This window comes from Melanotaenia boesemani, chromosome 7, assembly GCF_017639745.1.
Source record: "Melanotaenia boesemani isolate fMelBoe1 chromosome 7, fMelBoe1.pri, whole genome shotgun sequence".
NCBI lineage: Eukaryota > Metazoa > Chordata > Actinopteri > Atheriniformes > Melanotaeniidae > Melanotaenia > Melanotaenia boesemani.
In genome coordinates this window covers 29,538,946-29,560,320 of record NC_055688.1, presented here as the reverse complement: position 1 = coordinate 29,560,320, position 21,375 = coordinate 29,538,946, and the positions used below count along the sequence as shown (strand labels likewise).

The following is a 21,375-nucleotide window of genomic DNA, read 5'->3' as shown; positions in this document are numbered from 1 at the left end:
TATCAAGTTACATTAATAAGAATTCTTTATAAATCGCTTATCAGTTGTGTTTAATTGGTTTTAAGGTTTTTTAACACAGAAAATGTTTTCAGCTAGTAGATTGTGGGGAAAACATATCTGGTTATTATTTTCTTGGCCTAAAATTTCTCTTTAATTCATTGGGAAGACAAAGACACCCAACAAGTATTATATATTTAGAAAAGTGGATTTGATAGTTTATTGAAATATCAAACCCTAACAGCATTTTTCTTTTACATTTACTTATAGTGTATAAGTATACTTATTTTTTTTTTTGTTAACAAGTCATCAGGTTTGTAGTTCTAAGTAGAATTAAATCAGGAGTTAAAAAGCAGTGCTCCTTAGCAAATGAGAAAACTTAAATTATCATGTCAAGCCTTGATGACTAATGCAAGTAACTCTACACTGACAAATTAAGGGTGGTCATTATAAGTGTTATAGTTGATCTACTCTATGAAAAAGTAGATCCAATTTAACTTAAATTTATTCATGAATCATGAATAAATTGGAGTGGAAGGTGGTAAAGATGTGAGTTTTTAGGATAGCAATTTCTCATGCAAGTGACTTGATGATCCTCTACAGGACAGCTCCATGTGAAAGAAATGATGAGGTAGACCAGTAGGTGTCCTGCCTCAGCCAGTGCTTTGCTTACAAAAGGCTGAGGTATGTAGCTGACAGATGAAGGCCCCCCGATGGTGCTGGTTCATGCTGTGATTTACAATCTTTATATTTAACCAGAGAGAGATTAATTATTGTTGGCAAATTGACAGGGCCAGTGAGGTGAGGGAGGTTTCTGAATGACATTGCCATTCCTCACAGCACTTCCCGCCGGAGGGCTTTGCTCCTGACCTTGGGATGCCAGGCATGTTGGGCACCCCGCCTCCTTTCAGCAACACCTCCCTGGTCTTACGTTTCTTTCTTTCCTTAATAGCAATTCTTTATTCTTTGCAGGGTTGCAACCCAGCTCTGGGTTTCTTTCTAACCACACAATGGTTGTCACAGTCAAGCCTACAGTAGAGCAGGACTTTTTTTTTTTTTTTTTTTTTTTTTTTGTCTTAGAAACTTGCAGACTTTTCCTCAAGCATGTTTGGGAGAATGAGTGAGTGTGTGGGGGAAATCAAGCTTTACCCAAAGCAAGAAAACAAAAGAACCACAGCACTGCTTTGTTTCCGCTCTGCTGGTTTACTGGACTCTTTTCAAACTTTATGTATTGAATCTTGTATCAGTGTTGGATTTGTTTGTTCTTTTTTTTTTGTTTGTTTTACTTGTGTTTTTATCTAGTTTGTCATGTTACATGAAGAGATCTGTCTTCTTTCTCAAATCACACAACTAGTTTGATTGTTAATACAGACAAAGTTTGCCTATAATGACATTCAGAAAATATAAAACCTACAGTTTAAAAGCTACACTATGATGTGTCTTGGCATTGTGACATAAGTTCAGTCCAAATAAATGTATTTATTTAAAAAACATTCACCTACTAATACATGTAAAACTTACAATTTACAACCTGTTTAATAGTATGAAAATCAAAACATTAAATAACCTGATTTATGCTCATCAACAAGTTCAACATTTCTATAAAAGCTCTTGTTACCGTCTATCTACAATCAATGCTTGAGCTCCAGTCTCTTTACCACCCTCATATCGAAAGGCTTGGTCAGCTCTGATTGGTCAGTTAATTGATTAAAAATGGAAACTGCATGACAGCTGCTCATACTTAGCCATTAATGAAGCATTATGCTAATATGTTACATTGTGATGTCATTAAGTTAAGGAAAAAAAACCTGGATAACAAACCAGAAGAGCAGTGATATTCACACACCTCTCATGCCCACCAACTATTTTTTATCTGTGACAAAACATTTCTTTACTTAAAAAGCTGCATCACACAATTAAGAAAAAAGGTGGAAAAAACCCTAACAGCGAAACATGACCTCTTTAAAAGAATGTGTGGCCAAAAGCCTTTTTTTAAATGAAAGCAAAAAGATCAACTATGTTGGTTATTTCATGAGTTTCTTCAAAAGTATCCTAAAGATGACATTAAACTGTCCTTGGAGCCATACAATTTTTATAATGTATTTATACAGAGAAAACAACATAGGTTTGCTAAATTTTCAACATGTTTGTTGCCAGCCACAGTGGTGGAGTGTAAAATATTCAGGGAATTCATTTGAATTTTGCTTAGTTAGTTAAGTCTATACAGAATCTGTACTAAAGCTAGCGGGGTCTTTCCTGTAATTAACCATCCGTCTCCAGCTGATTCAATCATATAAATGAAATTTGGCCAGTTAGCTACCTCAAATTTAAGTGCAGCAAGACTCTGACCCAGTAAATACTATTTGAGAATAAATAATTAAAACATCCATAAACTAACCCTGACATGTTTTTCCATGTGTTTTGACTTATCTGCAGAATTAAAACAATGTATTATCACCTTAAACATCACACAAAGCTTTTTTATGTATGAATATTTTAGTTTTTTAATGAACTTGATTTATTCAATAGCCCCAAACACTTGCTTTCACGACGACTTTTTTAAAAACCTGGTAAGTACATCATGGTACCCAAATTATCTTGTCAGGTTAAAGTCTTCAGGCAGTGTTTGACTCAAAGATGTCTATAAGAAAAAGGGGGTTGTGGTTGTGAGAGCAGGTTGGCAATTGTTAGCTGTCCTTAAGACTTGGCTATCTTGAATCACAGGAAGTATTTTGTTTTCCCTGGTCAGCAGCCTAATTATGAAAATTTTGGATTTTTTTGCTACACTTAGGCAGTTGTTTTATGAACGAGGTCCAGTACAACGTTGACTTTGCAGGGAGGCTGAAGCTAAAAGTTGAGGCTGTTCCAACATGAAAGGGGCATGAGCCTGAACCTGAAGCAGTAAATAAAATCTGTTTCAGATATCTGTGTTGTGTTGGCATTAGGTCTATGAATGGATTTTACAAACATCATGGGTACACAGAGTAAAAAGGCAGCGAAGGAGGCATTAACATAATTACCTTTTCTAGTTCAAGGCTGCAGATGTTTTCTGCCTCAGTTGGCATTTTAACACACTTCCCACATCTGCACCTATTACCACGGGAGTATACAGAAAAATATATAGAGTGGGGAACTGAAAAACAGCAAAATCCATAATGTTGCAGAATTGCAAGTAATGAGCACATTTACAAAAAGGAGACATCCTGCTGTAATTTTTGTTGTAGCGGTCTGCAGTGCTGCTCACCTTCATATTGTAGCCCTGATTCTGGCTTGATTATATGGCTGGATTTGAAGTGTTTTTATGCTTGAAAACAGCATGTTTGTGAAAAGTTTCCCCTCATTTATGAGCTGTGGTAACTTCCTGAAAGGTTGTGCTCATTCATGAGTCTCCATCACTACCACCAGTAATTTGACCAATCAGAAGACAATGCCCAAAGAGAAAGTTTGCCCTCATTTAGAGAAAATTACAACCTATTTTAAGTAATGGGTACAAAGCTAATCAAAACCTACCCGAGATAAAGAATTTAATGACTGGAAATGATCATGTCAAGTCCACTTTAAAGTAAAAGGAAAATGTGCTGCCCAAGAATTTGATCTGATTCACTGACAACAGTATATGATCAACTAGGGTAGAAACGCTCATGCGTGCATGTGATTGAGCTATCAGAGGAATAACACATCCTTTACACCTCTCATCCTAAGCAACAGCTCCTTCCACTTCCACACCCTGGCTCCTACAAATCTCCCCCTATTTCTCTCTGACTCACCCCTCACCTCTGCTTGCCAGTCTCATCCATCTCTGCTCAATGCCTCAAATTGCCAACACACTATATGAAAAGTTCCCAGGGTACCTTCACATGCACTTTGCAGGCTCTAGATATCAATGAAAGACAAGGTACTAATGATTTCCATTCAGTTTAGCCTCAGTATGCATCATGTAGTGGATACAGGCTCATTAATGACACCAGCATTTTATCTTGACCAAGAAGATGGCAGTAAGGATGGACATTGGGTACCGCAAGAGTCATGGCCACCTTTACAAATCCTTTGGCATCCTCACCAGCTCACATTATAGATGGAAATCACTGAGGGATTATAACTGCAAATCAGCTCTGCTCGGATTAAGATGCTCTTCACCACCAGCAGTCTCACGCTTACCTTCCTGCATTTCTCAGTCTTTGCCACCCCTAAATCACACCCCCGCATATGAAGGCAATACTTTAAAAGGAGAGATCACACCCCTCCAGATCATCAGCATGGGAACAATTAGCTAGCAGGTGCAGTATACTGCTCTTTTCATAATGAAGGTTATTTAAACAGACCCCCTCACATAGTTGGACTCAAAGTTCAAAGCTTTTTCTGTTTCCATCACTCACTTCCTTTGTTTTTCTGGCTTATGTGCACAGTGGATGAATTACTCATAAAGTCATAATTCTAAACTATTAATACAAACATGAAGGCCGCAGAATCTGACATCCCCTTAGCTGTCAGATGAAAACATTAGTGATTTCCAATCCAATTACATTTATTGACCATAGAAAATCCATATCGAAGGTTGATGAATAATCTTTACTGCCAAATTAGAAGGATTGCATGATTATAATTGCAGTTGGCTGTGGCTGTCACTGTCCATCAAATGAAATAATCTAGCTGAACTAACCCTCTAACTGTGATCATGAAATATATAATTGTTAATCTCTCTCTCTCTTTTTTTTTTTTTTTCTTTTGTAAACACTGAGGCCAACTTCTCATATTACCCAGCTCCCTTATCAATGTGGACATACCCATTTAAACTTGTGAAAATTGCTTGATTTCTAAATATTTCTGCTTGTAGACAAGTAGAGAGATAATATCAAAAGCATGACAAGGAAGCTGCAAGCAATCCATCGTGATTTCCAGCGCATTGCACTGTCTCCACACACAGTAAAGTCACTGAAGGTCATGCACTTTTACAGGATCACTTAGTGAAAACAGCCGGCCGTTATTCTGAGATGGCCACATGACTTCATAACAGCTCTCACTTCGCGCAACACTTTTAATTCAGTCTGCAAGGTCAGAGAGGTCAGTGGACAAAGTATTGCTCGTCTTAACTGACGAGCAGGCATGCTGCCCCGGTCAGCTTACAACGCAGAGCACTACTGCTCTCTACTGATGGCTGCACATCACTTTCCAGCTGCACTTCTCATCCAGTTGTTCCACTTGTTCTTGATGATTTATATGAGATGAAAACACAATGATTATCTCCCTTGAATCATAATGAAGAAAGCTTTCTTTTGTTTTCTGAGGATATGATCACATTTTGGGGGGCAGGTACGTGTGATGAGACACATTTCTACCCTCACAGTTTCTGATTCCTAACTGTCACTGAATCCACATGATATATCTCCTTCAGCTGTCTATCTCCTGCAGAATTTTTGCCTGACTGGCAGCTTGTAAATGTGTTTTGGTGTTCCTCTGACTGAATAATGAACCCACCCTTACTTGAGTTCATTCATGTCATAAATGTCTGTGGTATGTCTCCATCTGGTGGTACCTGGAGATATTACACCACTTGATGTTTGCCTTATTGCCCTAAATCATTCATGTTTTTGTATTAACACACACTATTTGAGGATTTGATACCAGTAAAATATCTCAGGACATGACCTATTACACTGTTCTGTTATCAAGTACCTTTTTGTTCATATTTGTAAGCAATACTAAAAAAAATTAAAGCACATAAATACGTACTTATAGTAGTGGAAAACTCATACTTACAGTCATTCTGTTTTTAACACCATTTGATTAGAAATATTTCTAATGCTCCCACAACTGTGGGATAGAGAATTAAATGATAATTCAGTGAGCTACATAGCAAAGATCAGTGGACCAAGGAGGCAAGGAACCCCTCGATCTGATTCAGTCAAATTACCACATAGAGACAAAGAACAATGGTAAACTATGCAAATGGTTCAAAACGAATAAAAGGCTTTAAATACTTAAAAAAAACTGCAAAATTATTCAAAATTACAAAAAAAGAGCAATGCTTAATTTGCAAATATTCCTAATAACCACAGAGACTCCAAAAGGATGAAAAACAGCAACAAGATTACATGAAACAACTTCAAACAAACTGAAAATGATACAAAACAACAACAAAGAGACACAAACTGACAACAACAAACTTAAAGAATACTTGAAATGACATTAAAGACTAAATTAAACCAATAAAAAACTAAATATTTAACTCAAAATGGCTCATAATGATGACAATTGGTTTCAAAACAAACTACAAAGAAATTAAAATAACCAGAAAAAGAATCAGAACAACAAAAAGGAAACACAAACATATTAAAAATACATACAATGTACACAAACATAGAAAACCACTGCAAACAGACCACAGAGACATATATCAGCCTCAAAGAGACTCATAAAGTATTGACACTGTTTGCAGTTGCTCTGTGTGTCTGTGTCCAGAAGCCAGTTAGCTCACAATCACTCATTTGTCCACTTCTCTTAGAAATGTGAAGGGCAAAAGTATTACTAACACTTAACAAAGTAATCTTCTAATACTGAAACACCAAAAACAAGTTCTCCAAAATCACCAGATTGTATCTACACCTCTCTGACAGTGTGAATAAAAGTAAAGTTTTTTTTAAACAAAAGACAAAAAAGTGGTGTAATTCCTGGTTCCATTATATGAAAAATTCTGCAAAAAGATATATGAAAACAAAATAGTAACTTTTATGATGTGCTAACCGATATAGTTTGGTAAAATTCTTCATGATAAAAATGGATTTGGACAAAGATGTTTTAGTTCACTTGTGCATGTCTGCCCATCAAAAACTCATATAACAATGTTATTACAAGCACAAAAGGCTGCCCACCCATTCAGTGTATAATGGATAATCAATGTCTATCCACCGCTGACAGCTTTCAGAGTCCCTGATGCTCAAGTGTCTGGAAGCCTTTCTTCTTCTTTTGATGGACTGGGTCTTTACAACCTACTCCACGTTTGCCTATCTGCCATATGGTGTGCTGGTACATGAAAAAACACACTCAACTCAAAACTACATTACATGTTCTCATGCTGGAAGTTTTAATGTTGGAATGAGCCTAAGGATGGCCCATTAAAACATGCCGTTGAAGAATAATCTACCAGTTGGATCACTTAGAAAAAATACAAAAAGGATTTTTTTTTTTGTTGTTGTTTTTTTTTTACTAAATGATGTCCTGAAAGAAGTGCTAAGATCAGACTACCACAGTATAATGCACTCTGTAATGGTGAATACACTACACCTTAGAGTCTGCTTCATGTGCCATGCCATGCATTGTTGGTAAAAGATAATGATAATTGATTATTAATATAACACAATAAAAAGTTCAAGTTTTGCATTTCAAATTTAGTGAACTGTATGTAGATCCAGATCCAGAATTCCTTTGGTCTAATTACCAAACTACATATATATTTAAGAAAAAGAAAACAGCCAACATGAGGTGCAGAACAGACATGAAAATGAAAAATAAAAATAAAAAGTTCCGAAACTTAAAACTAAATTGTATGTGATTTTTTCTTTATAATCCAAACTGTATTTCTGCAAGGTTCGTGATTAAAAAGATTCATTCAAAATCTAAAAATATTAACAATTTTTATTCTGTGTAGTAATGACTATACCCCATGCATTTTGTATATAACATGTCGTTATTATTGACAACCGTAAAACAAGAAAAAGAAAAAAAAAATATCAAAGCTCAAAGTGATCAAAGTATGCATAATTGACTGTTTACGTTAAAAACGTCAGGCACGTGTCATGTAAAAGGTATCTGGTAGACTAACCCTTGTGATTACTGGAGCGGTTCTGGCTGAACTGGAGCTGCTTTGTTTTGTCCTTTGTGGTTAATGATCTGCCCCAGTCTGCACCGGCGTCAAGTATCGCGACATTTCCTTCCGCGCCGCAAACACAAAGTTACTCGCGCGCGCCCCGGTGACACTGGAGAGTTCCATGATTACGTTGTCTGTTCAGCATGGCCCATATGATACAATAATAATAATAATAATAATAATAATAAAAGTCATATCCTCTCCTTACCATCCTTTTCTAAGTTCATCAATTAGCCCTCTGCTACAGATAACATTAACTTAATGAACCGTTTCTGTAACGAGAATATTACTTCCTTCTTCTCAAATTAATGAGGCCGCTAATTGCCCTAATTTGTGTCTGAAACCCGAGCATTAAGCTTTCTCTCTGTGCACAGTAGAACCACCTCCGTAGCTTCGGGTGGGAGAGAATAATTATAGACTGTGGACTGTTTCCAACATCAAGAGGTTCTCTGTTCCTGATGCACGATGTGTGAACATTTTTAAACTGTCTTTTGTAAGGAAACGTAAGTCAAACACAAAACAAAACGAAAGCTGACTAAGGGTGTCCTCAGTGTCAAAGCTGAGTTTTTCTCCCTGCTTTTTTATATTACTGATCTATATAGCTTATGCAGGGTGGGATGCTGTGGGCTCAAAGTAAGAATGGAGAGCAGATGACTTTATAGGTTCATGATTGCGAGATAGTTCCTGAAAACAGCATGTTATTAAAGTATATTCTGGAACTTTAAAAATTAGTTTATCACTGTCTAATTAAGTAGGCTGCCACGTTGCCAATATTTCCAAGTTAACCTCCATTAAAATCTTTATGAAATTAGTCACCTGTTACATAGTGTTAGAGTAGAAATTGAAGCTATAATATGGTTATTTCTATGATGTATTAACTAAAAACAGAAACAGGACACCTCAAACAAAAGCCCCTTTAAAAAAAAAGTGTTGAATTAATTATAGATTGCTTGAAGTCTCTGTAACTCCACAGGGGTGTAACTGAGAGGGTTTGAAGGTCCCCCTTGAGAAATATTAAGAATGTTTAATTTAGCCTACCAGCAATATAAACAGTCACAGTGTTTTATAATTGAAATTACTCTCAATATCTTCTATAGCCTATAAGAAACACAAATGAGAAGAAATAGGAAAACAGATCAAACTGAACAAACAAATCTGGTGGCATTTGTACTGTCCACCTCTGACTACCTATAGTGAATATAGCCACTTAGGTGGTTAGTACCAGCTGAACAGCAGTTGTGGAACCTCTTGTTGACACAAGCAGGTGCCGCTGTGGTTGGCTGATCAGGATTTGAGTAATTAAGGGTCAGGAAATAAAGTGCTGGGACAGATGCCAGGTTCCATCACAAACGTCACGGGGCAGCTCATCTACGGTTCTATGGTTGCCAAGTTGGTGGGAGATTGTGAAACTATTGGCAGTAAACTCAGTTGTGAAATTGTGGAGCCAATTTGTGCAACCAAGTTGGTTTGCTATGTGGTAATAGCATTATTAATGATGTTTGCCAGAAGAGATAATTTGTTGACCCCTGCTTTCGCTAAAAAGCATTGGAAATCATTCTGAGAAAAACATTCTTTCAGACATAAACATGTTTTCATCTGCAAGTAGATCCAGTGGCTGCAGGTGCAGCGATGACTACACTACAGAAAACTGTATTCCACTGTGTGCCTTTTAAGGCATTTCTTATTCAGCGGTTTCTCTACAGTATTATCTATCAATCAAAGTACTATAGTTTTAAATCTCAGGGGGTTCTTACTTCACTTACAGAGTTAGAGACACATTTATAAAAATGGTGACACAAATATGGCAGCTTTGGCAAATATAGGAATAAATGGCTCATTCCAAGAAAATAAAAAACATAATTATTTTAGGAACGTACCAATATAAACACAGTTTTTAATGATATACTACATTTTCTTTCATTGACCTTTCATTGTGTTACACACTGCACCTTTAGTTTACCAGCTGAGTTATGTCTCAGCAACATTGTAAATGTTGGAAAGGATCGATTTATTTATTGATTTATTTATTGTGCAACTTTACTGAGTGGCACTAATGTAAACTTAATTAAAATTAATAATAATTAGAAGTGTTTTTATTTTTATTTGATATAATTTAACCTTATAGACATTCTCAGAGTAAAATTTCTGGGATGCTGATGTTCGTTGCATGTTTCCAACTTTCTTGTATGACTTAATGATGCGCACTGTGTGCTGACAAACAATATATTTACTCAAGTAGCCTAGACTAAAGTCTGGCCCCCTTCCCACTCAGCCTGTCTGTCGGAGGGTGGATAGAAGTTGACCTCAGAAATGTTCCTCACACCACCTCGCCGTCCGCTGCCACTCCTCCGCTCACGCCCCGCACCAGATGGGAAGTGTAGCCGCATTTTTAAAGCCTGCACGCAGGGTTACAGGCTGTTGCGCTGGCAGTGGAGTTGAAGGAATGAAATATTCATGCAGCCTACAAAAAAAAAAGAAAAAAAAGAAAAAAAAAGAAACTGAATGGACACCCCGGGACGAAGAACGTGCCGATTTATTCAAGTAAGACCAGGCCTCATTAAACTGCTGGCGGCGAGGCAGGTCACGGTGATTTTCTTTACCAGTGCTCGACCCCGACTGTCTCCCACACATACAAACACACATAAACTTAGAGACACTAGGAAGAGGTGGGATGAAGTGGGGGCAGCATCTCAGATCTCCCAGCGGACAGATCTGCGCTGGGTGCTGAAGTTGCTCCTCTCCTGTAATTGACGCCCTAATGAGTGATTAGCTCTTGAGTGTCAGTCTTAAAGCTCGGTTTGTTGTCGTGGGCAGCATATGGGAGACGTGGGGGCCACTGTCTGCACCAGAGGTGTGCGGCTCGTGTGAGGTGCCAAGGGACACCAGCTGATAGGCACGGTGCAAAGGCCACGTGACTATAACGAAAATTTGTAGCCAATCATTTATTTTTTACTTCATTTAGTCTCAGACTACATCAACAATAACAATGACGCATGAGTCATCTAGGGCTTCTGCCCCCCCTCATATCCTTGTTCTCCTCCTTCTTGCTAAATGACTACTTGCCGTGAGACAACTTATCAGTATCATGGCTCTTCTATAGACAGGTGTGTCTCAAGCCTTGTCTCCCACCTGTCCGTTTTATTATTCTTCTGCAAATAATCAGGGAAAGATTGGTCATATTTTACTGTTTGAGAACAAACTTGTGCTTCTGGCTCGCTGCCAGATCTCTGAGGGTCAGAGCCAATTAAGGAGTCAGTTAGTTTGCTGATGAGAATACGCTTAAACTTCATTTTCCACCTGCGCGGACATATTCTCTCAAGAATAACCTAAGTAAATAAATCAAGTTAAGGGGAAAAGCTCAGAAAACCGTCAGCTCATACTCATACTTGATACAATATTAAGTCTTTTGGAAGGGTTGTGTGATTATCTTATTTATTTATGGAAATTGTTAACCAACCAGGTCTATAACAACATCAACTTCTTTCCCCCAAAGTAGTTCAAACATGCAATTCACACCACGCTTTTAAATGATTAATATTTAGATTCCCCTGTGTGTGAGGATAGCAACAAGGTCGTGATTGAGTTACAATGCACAATAGGAGAGAAAAAAAAGTCGAGCTTTGTCTAATTGTTCTTTGACAGGGTCAGAGGCTGCTGCCTCCTGAGGCTGCAGGGCTGTCAGAGCTGGTGGAGGGCTGGGAGTGACAGCAAGGTGACTGAGGGGAGGCTCTATAAATTGTTGGCGCAATTCAAACCGCTTCAGAGACGAAGACATCAGCCAAAGTCTTGTGTGCGACCTTTTCCTGCAGTGCACGACTACGGGCCTTCAGAGCGATGGCCGCAAAAGCGCAGCTTTCCAGCTGGCCAGAGTATCCAGAAGACTTCGCCCTGCTGCAGCAGCGCAGCTTGGCTCACATCAACTCCAAAACTTGGATTTCGGCGAATTCAATCCGTGCGTTCTCAAGGAGAGAAGCGCACGCAGCTGCTGACGCAGGGATCTCACTGGAGGAACTTGTGCCAATGAGTAAACTCCACGAGAGCGTGTCTACTGCGAGCGTCACAGACACGGACCCCGCTAAGGTAACTGATGGAGGCAAGACGAGCAACTTCGGCCCTCAGAGACACAGGCGCGTAGCAGCCAACGCCAGGGAGAGGAGGAGGATGCATGGCCTAAACAAAGCTTTTGATGAGCTGCGGAGTGTTATCCCGTCCCTGGAAAACGAGAAAAAGTTGTCCAAATATGACACCCTGCAAATGGCGCAGATTTACATCACAGAGTTATCCGAGCTCCTTGCCGGTGTAGTTCACCCAGAGTGCAGGAGTCCTCGTTCAGGGTCGGTGGAGAAGACCTCCAGGAGGAGCCTGGTGCACTCCTTCCGGCCAGCAACCACCGCGCAGCCCCCCACCCTGCTGACCACAGAGCAGCATCCACGAGACCCATCCGCTTCTATCAATCAGCTGATTATACTCGGAGCTACATCTGACTCGGAGTCAAATAAATCAGGGGTTTCCTCTCACTGCAGTGATGGAGAATCCTCGCATCTCAGCGACATGGAGGACGGTCAGAGTGGGAGACAGCTGACAGAGAACGATTACCACTGACCTCTAACTGCTCCCCCAGGTGTTTATGAGAGCAGACAACAGACATGCGAGAAAGTTCCACGCATATTCCTTGTTCTTCATTGATAGTTTAGTTGTTGCTCTGCCTGATGGAAGAGAAAAACTCAACTGCATCATCAGAGATCTTCATGTTTTCTTTCTGATGCCCAAATGAACTTCTATAGGCCTTTGTATGCACTTTAAGGTCCTGAACAATAACTACTGGCATTTCCTGTGTCATTAGTTGGATTTTAGATTTTATTTCTAATGAAAAAACAAGTATTTTTCTATTTATAAATAGATCAGGGGTATTTTATGAGGAATGTTTTGGTATAATAAAGATTTACTTAAGACATGAGTGTTCATTTTAAGTTATTTTATATGTATCTCTATCAAAAGAACATATTCACACCAAATCACAGCTGCTGATTTAGACACTACCAGTTAGAGATATTCAGCTCTTTATATGATGTCAGAATGTACCTAAAATGCACTATAACCTTTACAAGTGATCTTAATTTGATTTTCTATAAACTTTTGAATGCATATGTAAAACTTTTCAATGTTCAAGTATTTATTACACAACATGCTGTAACAAGGTGATTACTTAAATAAAAAAAAGTATCTGAACCATGAATCAACCACTAAATGTCCTGGTTCAATGACAATTTGTATTTAAACAATTATCTTCTTCATACTGTTGAGATTTAGACATCAATAAGACCAAAACAGCACCTAACACATTGACACATTGATATTTATTATGTTGTGGTGTACCCACCACTGTTGATAGCTAAATTGTTTGAGATGAATGAATTTCCATTGCACAATTCTACTTAAATGTTGTACATTCATAACATATAACATCAGTGTAGCATGAACTTTTGATTTATTCAAACTTATTCCTAACTTTTTGTAAGCACTGTATGAGACCAAATCATCTTGTTTATTTCTAAGAAAGTATATTCCAAAGATGCCATATAATTTCTTACACGCAATAAAGAGACCTAATCTTTTCAAAGCCTTTCTGTAATGAAACAGCCCAGCAGTGGTGCAGCAAGCTTAGCTATATGACTTTAAAAGTATATATGTATAAGTAGAAAACAAAAGGAATCTTCTGTTTTGCAGCCGCAGTCATCACAAAGAAAATATGACTTCCAGACACATTTTCACACAAGAAAAACACATCTGCAAGCACAAACTGCCTAACTGTGCACTCTTAGGGAAGGAATTCATAGCAGCTAAAAAAGAAAAATCCTTATGATGGTTTATCACTGCTGAAATTGCTCCATATAGTCTTTAACCAACAGCCTACTGAGGAAATGTGGGGCTACACGATCCAAAGGAAGGAGGTGGCTGGAACTTTGCCAGGTCCTTAGAAATGATTTCTGCCAGCCTTTGTTTAAAAGTGCCGGTAGCCTCTGAGGGGGTGACGCAAGCACATGAGCCGATGTCCTCCTTTGTCTCCGTCATCTCATCTTCATCCAGAGCCTGGGTGCTGTGTTCTAGCTCTGTGTAGTCGTCCACTGGGGGCAGAAGAGGGGGCTGGGGTAGGGGTAGGGTTGAAAAGAAAGGCTGGGGATCCGAGGAAAAATCATATTTTGCCACTTCAGAATAGATGCAATCTGAATTAGCCATCTCAGTTTTTCTTGTCAAAGGAGGTGTGTGTTTCCTCAAGTTGTAATAAAGGCTGTCCTCCATGATGTTTTCTAGCTGCATAGCTTCCAGGGAAGAACACACTTCATCCTCATCCTCATCTTCCTCTACTAGTGCTTCCTTACTGCCAGAGAGAGAGGGTGCAATAAGAAATGACTGCTCTGTATTTTGTATAGAGGCGTCATTACTGTTAGAGTAGTGGCAAGCAGACTTGTCCTCCATGTCGGTGGTGGCATCTGTAGGATTGTAGGCAGGAGAAGCGGCAAGCCAGTGGGTTGGGAGTGGGAGGACAACATTTCTGGGAGGACTGGGTGGAGAAATTTCATATAATGATTGTCTGTTGGCACTACGATGCTGGACACATCGCTCCTTCTCCAATGAACACTGCTTGACTATAGCCTGGAAGATCTCCGGACCGTGTTGCGTCAGGAAGATGAATACTCCTTCTCCTGACTCACAGCGACGGCCTGCTTCAATGCTGAATCCCCCCTGCAATCAAACACAAAATTGCACTTCTTATTATGAGATTTTGTAAAGGAGAATAATTAATGCATTGTAAAGCGTTCATTAGTGAGCTTTACAAGAGATGAAAATCAGATTTTATTGCCTTGGGAGAAAGCTGATTTCCAGTGTTTTCAACCAGCAGTTTACTGCTGCTTCATATTAAAGGTAAAACATTAGAAATGAATTCATTGTCTCTCCAAACTCTTGAAACTTTTCCCAATCTCTTCCTTTAGTGATGTAGATCACTTAAAAACTTTACCTCAACTTGTCCAAATTTACGCAAGAGCCTGTATGGCCAGCGGGTGATAACCCCACCATTGACGGTGGACAGAACCAGAGCCTCTTTATCGGGGCACACCAAATACTCTCCAGCCAGGTTGCGCCTCTTTGATGCTTCTGTGCTCAGGACCTTCACGTGGTAGTGGTTTGAAGGAAGAGCTAGACCCGAGAAAATATCATAACACAGTAAGGTTAGAGTGGTGTACCCAACTTCAAAAAGAATTTTCAATAAGAGGTCTGGGCAGTAATAAGTGAATAGAGAAAAAAACATATAAACCAAATACATTTACATAGTGACAAAAAAACAGAAGAAGTTATTTGAAATGGCTTGCATTTTACTAATCCCTTCATGTGATTGGCTTGTCTGGATTGTACAGAAGTGTAATCCATTAGGAAATAAAAGGAAATGCATTTTTATAAGCCTGAGCTTGCTGATGCTAGTACATTCTGCCTTTCATGTTTGAATAAATTAGTGTCTAGAGTTGCTCACATATTTGTCTGTAGTTTCTGCAAATGGTTCAGATTTATGATGTTATGATGTATTTTTCCATAATAACAAAAAAAGATAATATATTCACTAATTTGCTCTTATTAACAGACTATTTATATTCAGTATATCATCATTCTGATGGCTATTATTCCCTGTGGTATGGGAAAATATGTACTCACAAAGTGAAGTGAACTCAGACTGCGCTACAGTTCAGTTTGACAGGGAAAGAAACACAATGACTCAATCTAATAAACTGTAAAAATAAAAATAACAATGAAATAAAATGAAAAAAAAACAATCCTTTCTATGTTGATAACAATTTAAGTTAAAGAAGACAAAAATTACTGAGAAGAGGAATAAAGCACCGAGCAATTTTCTGAAATTCTGAAACTGTAATATCAGGACAGTTTTTTAACTTTTAACAGGTAAAAAACAGTCAGCTGTCAAAAAATGGAAATATGGAGGGTTTTGGTGGTGAAGGCTTATACATAAATGTTAATCTGAAGAGTTCCTATCCTGAGTCAGTGTTTGGAAGATTTATGGTAAAGTATTTACTATTTTGTTAAGGTTAGGAAGACAATATGGGTGATGACTCTGCTTGGAAAAACATACTAAAATACGGTAAAATTTGTGAGGAATGTCATGAAAAAATATGCACATATACATAGATAAAAATATTTTGGTTTTGTAATATTTAATGCTTTGCCTTGAGACCTGACTATCATTTAGGCTACACTAGACTGAGCTATAAAAAGGGGTTTTTCCAGTAGGGGCCAGGGGTTTTCTTACCCTATCTGACCTATGTTTTGCAGGCCCGGACTTAGTTTACACAAAAATCCTGACAATTTTGTTTTAACTTTTCTTTTTCTTTTCTTTTTTTTCCCTTCAAGTTTTCTTTGACTCTTTTGCAGTCTTAAAGAGCCCCCTCCTTAAACAAAAACTGATACAAATTATGTGCATGATGTAGAACATAGCTGTGTGACTGAGTAATCATTTGTGATCCTGATAAAAGTTCAGACAAGAAGGATCCCAGGTTTTCTTCAGGTACTCAAAAATCATGATGCAGTCTAAAATCATGCTTGTTAGTTTAACTTGTGACTCTAAACAAGTGTGACTGTGAGCATTTGTTTCATTAGTCTCTGTTAGCTCTATGCTTACTACTGTGATGGCTGCAGGTAAAAAGAAACTGATGCAAAGGAAGAAGAATAAAACAAAAAGGAGGTGAGGTAGGAAATAAAATTTAGATTAAGAAAAAATTTTATTTAAAACCATCTCATCTATCTTTACCACCTTCTATCTTATCACGCCCTCTCTCCCTGACAAATAACTTTCACACAGCTCCTTGATGATGGTGCCTTGAACGTAAAGCTTAACAATTACCCTGGCAAACAATAAAAACATTACCTCTTTTCCAAGATGAGTAAAGGTCATTTTCCTCCATAGTTAAGCCATTTCCTCCCTCAAAATCCCCTTTGGCTGATTCTCCAGTATCCTTCTGTAAACAGGCATGGTAAACATCACATGGAGTGTACACCTCTCTCTTATCATTGTTTTATGACTTCAAAGTGGTAAGATGCAAGCAAGAACACAGCTTGTGCAAGCACAAAAATTAGAGAAGTAACAGAAGTTCAAGATACTGTTTTAACTTCCTCATAATTTTATCTGTCTCTAGCTGTGGGTAAGCTTTATCCTCACCTTTCCCAAATTCAAAAGCTGATATGACAAAGGCAAGAGGAAAGAAGGGAGATGAGTGATACCTGGAAGGCGAGAAGAGAGAGGGCACTGAGCCAGTCCTGGCTTTCTTTGGAGGCAAAGGTGTATTTGCTTCGGGTAGTGTTTAAGTAGAAAGCTGTGCAGCCATCAGGGCAGGACTCCTTAGCAGCAGGGGTGACACTGAGGCAATCACTTAGACGCACCACTTTTCTTTCTTGGGTTTTCTGCCGGCTGGATTTAAACTGGTCGCTAATAGAAGTGCTGTCAGATGCAGGATAGAACTCCAACCTGCCCACCCCTGTACAGCTGGGCTTAAAAAGCACCACCCATATTTTTCGCCATGTTTTCTGAGGAGAAGAGAGAGAAAAATAAAGCTGATAAATGGGTTTCCACTGAGACTCAAAAACCTCTTTAGTTGTGTTTAGAAGTCTCCATCCCATTCTTCTTTGTCTATACCTTATTTACAAGAAGTATGAAGTTTCTATTATGTCACACATTTTTATATTTCCACTATAAAAAACAATAAGTATGTTGAATTTTAACTTTTATATCTTAACAGCAGCAGGCAAGTCAGGTTTCCTTTTTGTGGGGAAAAACCAATGACCTTACATCTCATTTAAAAATCTGAAAAAGATAAACTTCTTTAAAGTCACATTTAAAGCCTCCACTATATATAAAAGGCTGTCTGTGGCAATTTCTAGCTTCACTTTAACTAGCACTTTGCAAGGAGATCAGGTCTCTCCGTCCAATAACTTCAAACAAATTATATTTGGAAAACTAGTAGACAACGAATCCTCAAACAACTCAAATCATCTTGAAATTCTAAGCAACATTTACGCTGGAGCTCTTTGGTCGCCTTTAAAGGGAGAATGGTTTGCTTTCACAGATAGTAGGATTCATTTGGCGAAGGGTTAACACCGACTGCACTCTGATGTAGACCAAAGAAGAAGACTGGTCCACTTGAAAGCCTGGGGTCTCAGTTCACTTGCAAATAGACTATCCAGTGGACAAAAAAAAAAAAGGTGACGTATGCCAGCTGTAAAAAGCATCAAGAAGAAGGAAGTGATGTAGTTTTGTTTGGGTAGGAGGATAAACAGAGGCAAAAGCATGTGTTTCAGAAAAACATGTATGTTCTGCACACCACAGTAAAATTAGAAGCCCCAAGACAGGGTGTGGCTCCACGGTTTACTGTATTTGCGGTGAAGGAGCCGGCAGAAGCAAAAAGATTTCCTCTTTTGGTCCTGACCAATCAAAGAGCCCAGTTTTCTTCTTTCTACTTTTTCATTATTGATCCATGGTTGTTTTGGGGAGTATCACCCATTAGCGAGCAGTTGTTTGAACTATGTGCCTTTGTCCAGGCAGTTTGGTCCGCTTGAGTGGAGTTTGCACACAAACCAAGAAAACATTAGGTGTGAAATTTTTCAGAAATCCCCTCCCAATCAAAATCAAAAGTCCCCCATACTATCCTGGTGTGAATTCCCCTTAAGACAATAAAACCCATAATGGAAATTAAAAATACCACAGAGCTCGGCTGCTTTACCAAGCATTTTATCCCCCCCCTTTACTTTTTTTCTAAAGTGCATAAAATCCTCCAACTATAAGACATTAGAGAATCAGAAGGTGTGTATAATTCAGAGCCATACTTTTTCTTAGCTTGTTTAAAAACAGGTTACCTTGCAGTCTTACAGGCTGAATTGTGTGCTGTGGTTAATACTGTTGGATCACTGTGTGCCAGCTGATTAAGTTTCTGTCTACCAACAGAATATTAAGTAACGTTCAGTTTGAATTTAGGAAACACAGCACAACTACAGCAGCCCCAAACCTAGCAAATGATTGTACTGAATCCTGGAACCAGTCTGTTATTAGATATATCTGACATATCAGCAGTGATCTAAATATCACAGCTGCAAAGTTCCACTTTTGTTTAGCAATTTAAACAGCAACACAGTCTCATGTAAATGTGACCTGCTGGTTCATGGTCACATCTTCACAGTTTTATTTAATCTAGTGAGAGTTTTTTTTGTCAATGTTATGAAGCAGAAGGGTATGGAAGCAAAGTTAGAGTTTAATCGAGTTGAATAGAGAACATATTTAGCATGTTAGAAATGTCTCCTTTCTAGTTTAACAGAAAGTGTTTGTACTCTTTGCAAAAACCACAACACTTGGCAGGTGTGACCTAAAGCATACTTTCCACTAAAAGTACTTTTCTTCAAGGTCTGAAAAAAGAAAATCATTTAAAGCAAATGATGATGTCAGCTGGGGTAAGGGTCACCCAACAAGTGCCTCGAAAGGACTGAGTGTGCTTGAGGCACTTGAAAAGCCTTTCTCTTTTAGGATTTATTGGTACATAATTATGGTATCCTGTAACATAGAGTAAAACACAAGCCCAAAGCATGGTCAATCCACCTCTATGACCAACTGTGGCAGGAAAGTTCTTTTCATGAAATTATCTCAGAATACACAGAATGTCATCTACCAATATCAGTTTTTATTTATTTTATGTCAGGGTGCTCAGAGATCATGGCTGCAGACTGTTTGTTTGGAGTTTGCATCATTTGTGCTTTCCTAGTATTAGACATCAAAACAACATTTTCTCTACATACAAACCACAACCCTCCTCCCTGAACCGCCACCTTACCGAGGTGGAGGGCTTCCTTCCAAAGATTGTAGGAACTATGTTACCAGGTCTTTATGACACTGGTAGGGTCACCCATGGCAAAACATCGAGGCCCCCTTGTGGGGCCAGGCCTGGATGTTGGGCGTGGGGGCAAGTGCCTGGTGGCCGGGCCTTTGCCCAGTGGGCCCGGTTGGGTTCAGCCTGAAAGGCTGACATGGCTCCCTCCCTCCTGTGGGCTTACCACCTGATGGAGCAGTGGCCTAGAATGTCCTGGTGCCAAGTGCACATGTGGATGCTTTTATGTTCGAACAGGGTGTTCGTTATGGACAATCCATGATGAGCATGGAAGTCCAATAACGAAACACCACTCAGATTCAGATCAGGGGGGGCGTTCCTCCCAATCACGCCCCTTCAGGTCTCACTGTATTTGCCCACGTGAGCAGTGAAGTCTCCCAGTAGAACAAGAGAGCCCTCAAAAGGAACGCTCTGTCCAAGGACTGCAAAAAGAATGGGTACCCTGAACTGCTGCCAACTGATTACCACCCAGTGGTGAGCTGGCTCAGACGGTGGGGGGATGCCAGTCAGGCCTGGCAGGCCCAAACGTTTTGTGAGGGTCTGCCGGGAATGTCTGGCGGAGTCCTCTGTCAGAAAGAGTTTCAATCTCTTCTCTGTCAGAGCTTCAACCATCTCCCAAATAAGGCTGAGGACAGTGAGTCCGAGTGGGCCGTCTTCCAAGCCTCTATCAGTCAGGTAGCCAACCAAGTGTTCGGAGAGCACATGGAGAATGACTTACAGATGGCTTCAAAGAGATTCTGGTCCACCATCCAGTGACTCAGGGAGGGGAAGCAGTGCTCCCATCAACTCTGTGAACAGTGGGGATGAGGGACTGTCGACCTCCACTTGAGATGTTGTGGGTCCCAGTTTTACTTAACTTCAAAAAGCATGAAAAAAAAAAAAGCCCAAACAGTTTCTACAGCAAAAGTTTTAAAGCTACTGAATAAAATTATCTTTGGTTAATGAAGAAAGCCATTTCAACTTTCAGAAAATACTGAAAACAGGATGCGGAATACGGTTTAAGAACTACTAAACATCTAAATTAGATTTTACAATTTAGATGATGTTAGTAGATAGTACTGCACCGTTGGAAAAGTGAGATCCTCAAGAATTTTAGCCTGATAAGGCAGAATCAGTCAACTGCTGTAACTAATAATAAAAAATAAATTCAACTTGTACCCCAAATGATGACTCACTAGAAAACTCACCTTTCCAAACTTGGCCCCTTGAAGGTACAACATCCCCTCCTTGAAGATGACTTCCATGCTTGTGAGCTTTGTTTGCAATCTTCTCACTCTTGTACAGCAGCTGTTGCTGTGTGGCCAACACGGAACTGGTGAGGTTAAAATTAGAGAGCTTGTGGCTCAAGAGTTTCCTTGACGTCACAAAAAGGTCTTATATCATTACCAACTTATGTACCTCTCAGAGCTAGAAAAAACTAGGTATATCTGATATGCAACTTAACTGTTGCAAAATGATGGTACTCGAGTTGCATGCCGCTGTTTTCTTCAGTCAAACTTCCTTTTGCATTGTTCTGCGTTTACGCAACTTCCTCACCTTGCAAAACAGATGCCATGACTTTCTATTTTCCAGACAACACAA

At 39.1% G+C, this 21,375-nt stretch overlaps 2 protein-coding genes across 2 annotated transcripts; one reads left to right on the top strand and one right to left on the bottom strand.

Moving 5' to 3' along the window:
* The first annotated feature begins 11,695 nt into the window (after positions 1-11,695).
* atoh1b (atonal bHLH transcription factor 1b) lies at positions 11,696-12,471 on the top strand. Its single transcript, XM_041989745.1, has one exon. The coding sequence runs from the start codon at positions 11,696-11,698 to the stop codon at positions 12,461-12,463; it is 768 nt and encodes a 255-aa protein (XP_041845679.1). The 3' UTR covers positions 12,464-12,471.
* Positions 12,472-13,204: 733 nt separating this feature from the next.
* Positions 13,205-21,349, bottom strand: dok3 (docking protein 3). The gene is made up of 5 exons (XM_041990654.1): positions 20,982-21,349; positions 17,147-17,449; positions 16,794-16,884; positions 14,880-15,058; positions 13,205-14,605 (listed from the first exon to the last, which is right to left on the bottom strand). Exons 1-5 carry the CDS (start codon positions 21,036-21,038, stop codon positions 13,772-13,774), a joined length of 1,464 nt encoding a protein of 487 aa, XP_041846588.1. The 5' UTR covers positions 21,039-21,349; the 3' UTR covers positions 13,205-13,771.
* Positions 21,350-21,375: the final 26 nt, after the last annotated feature.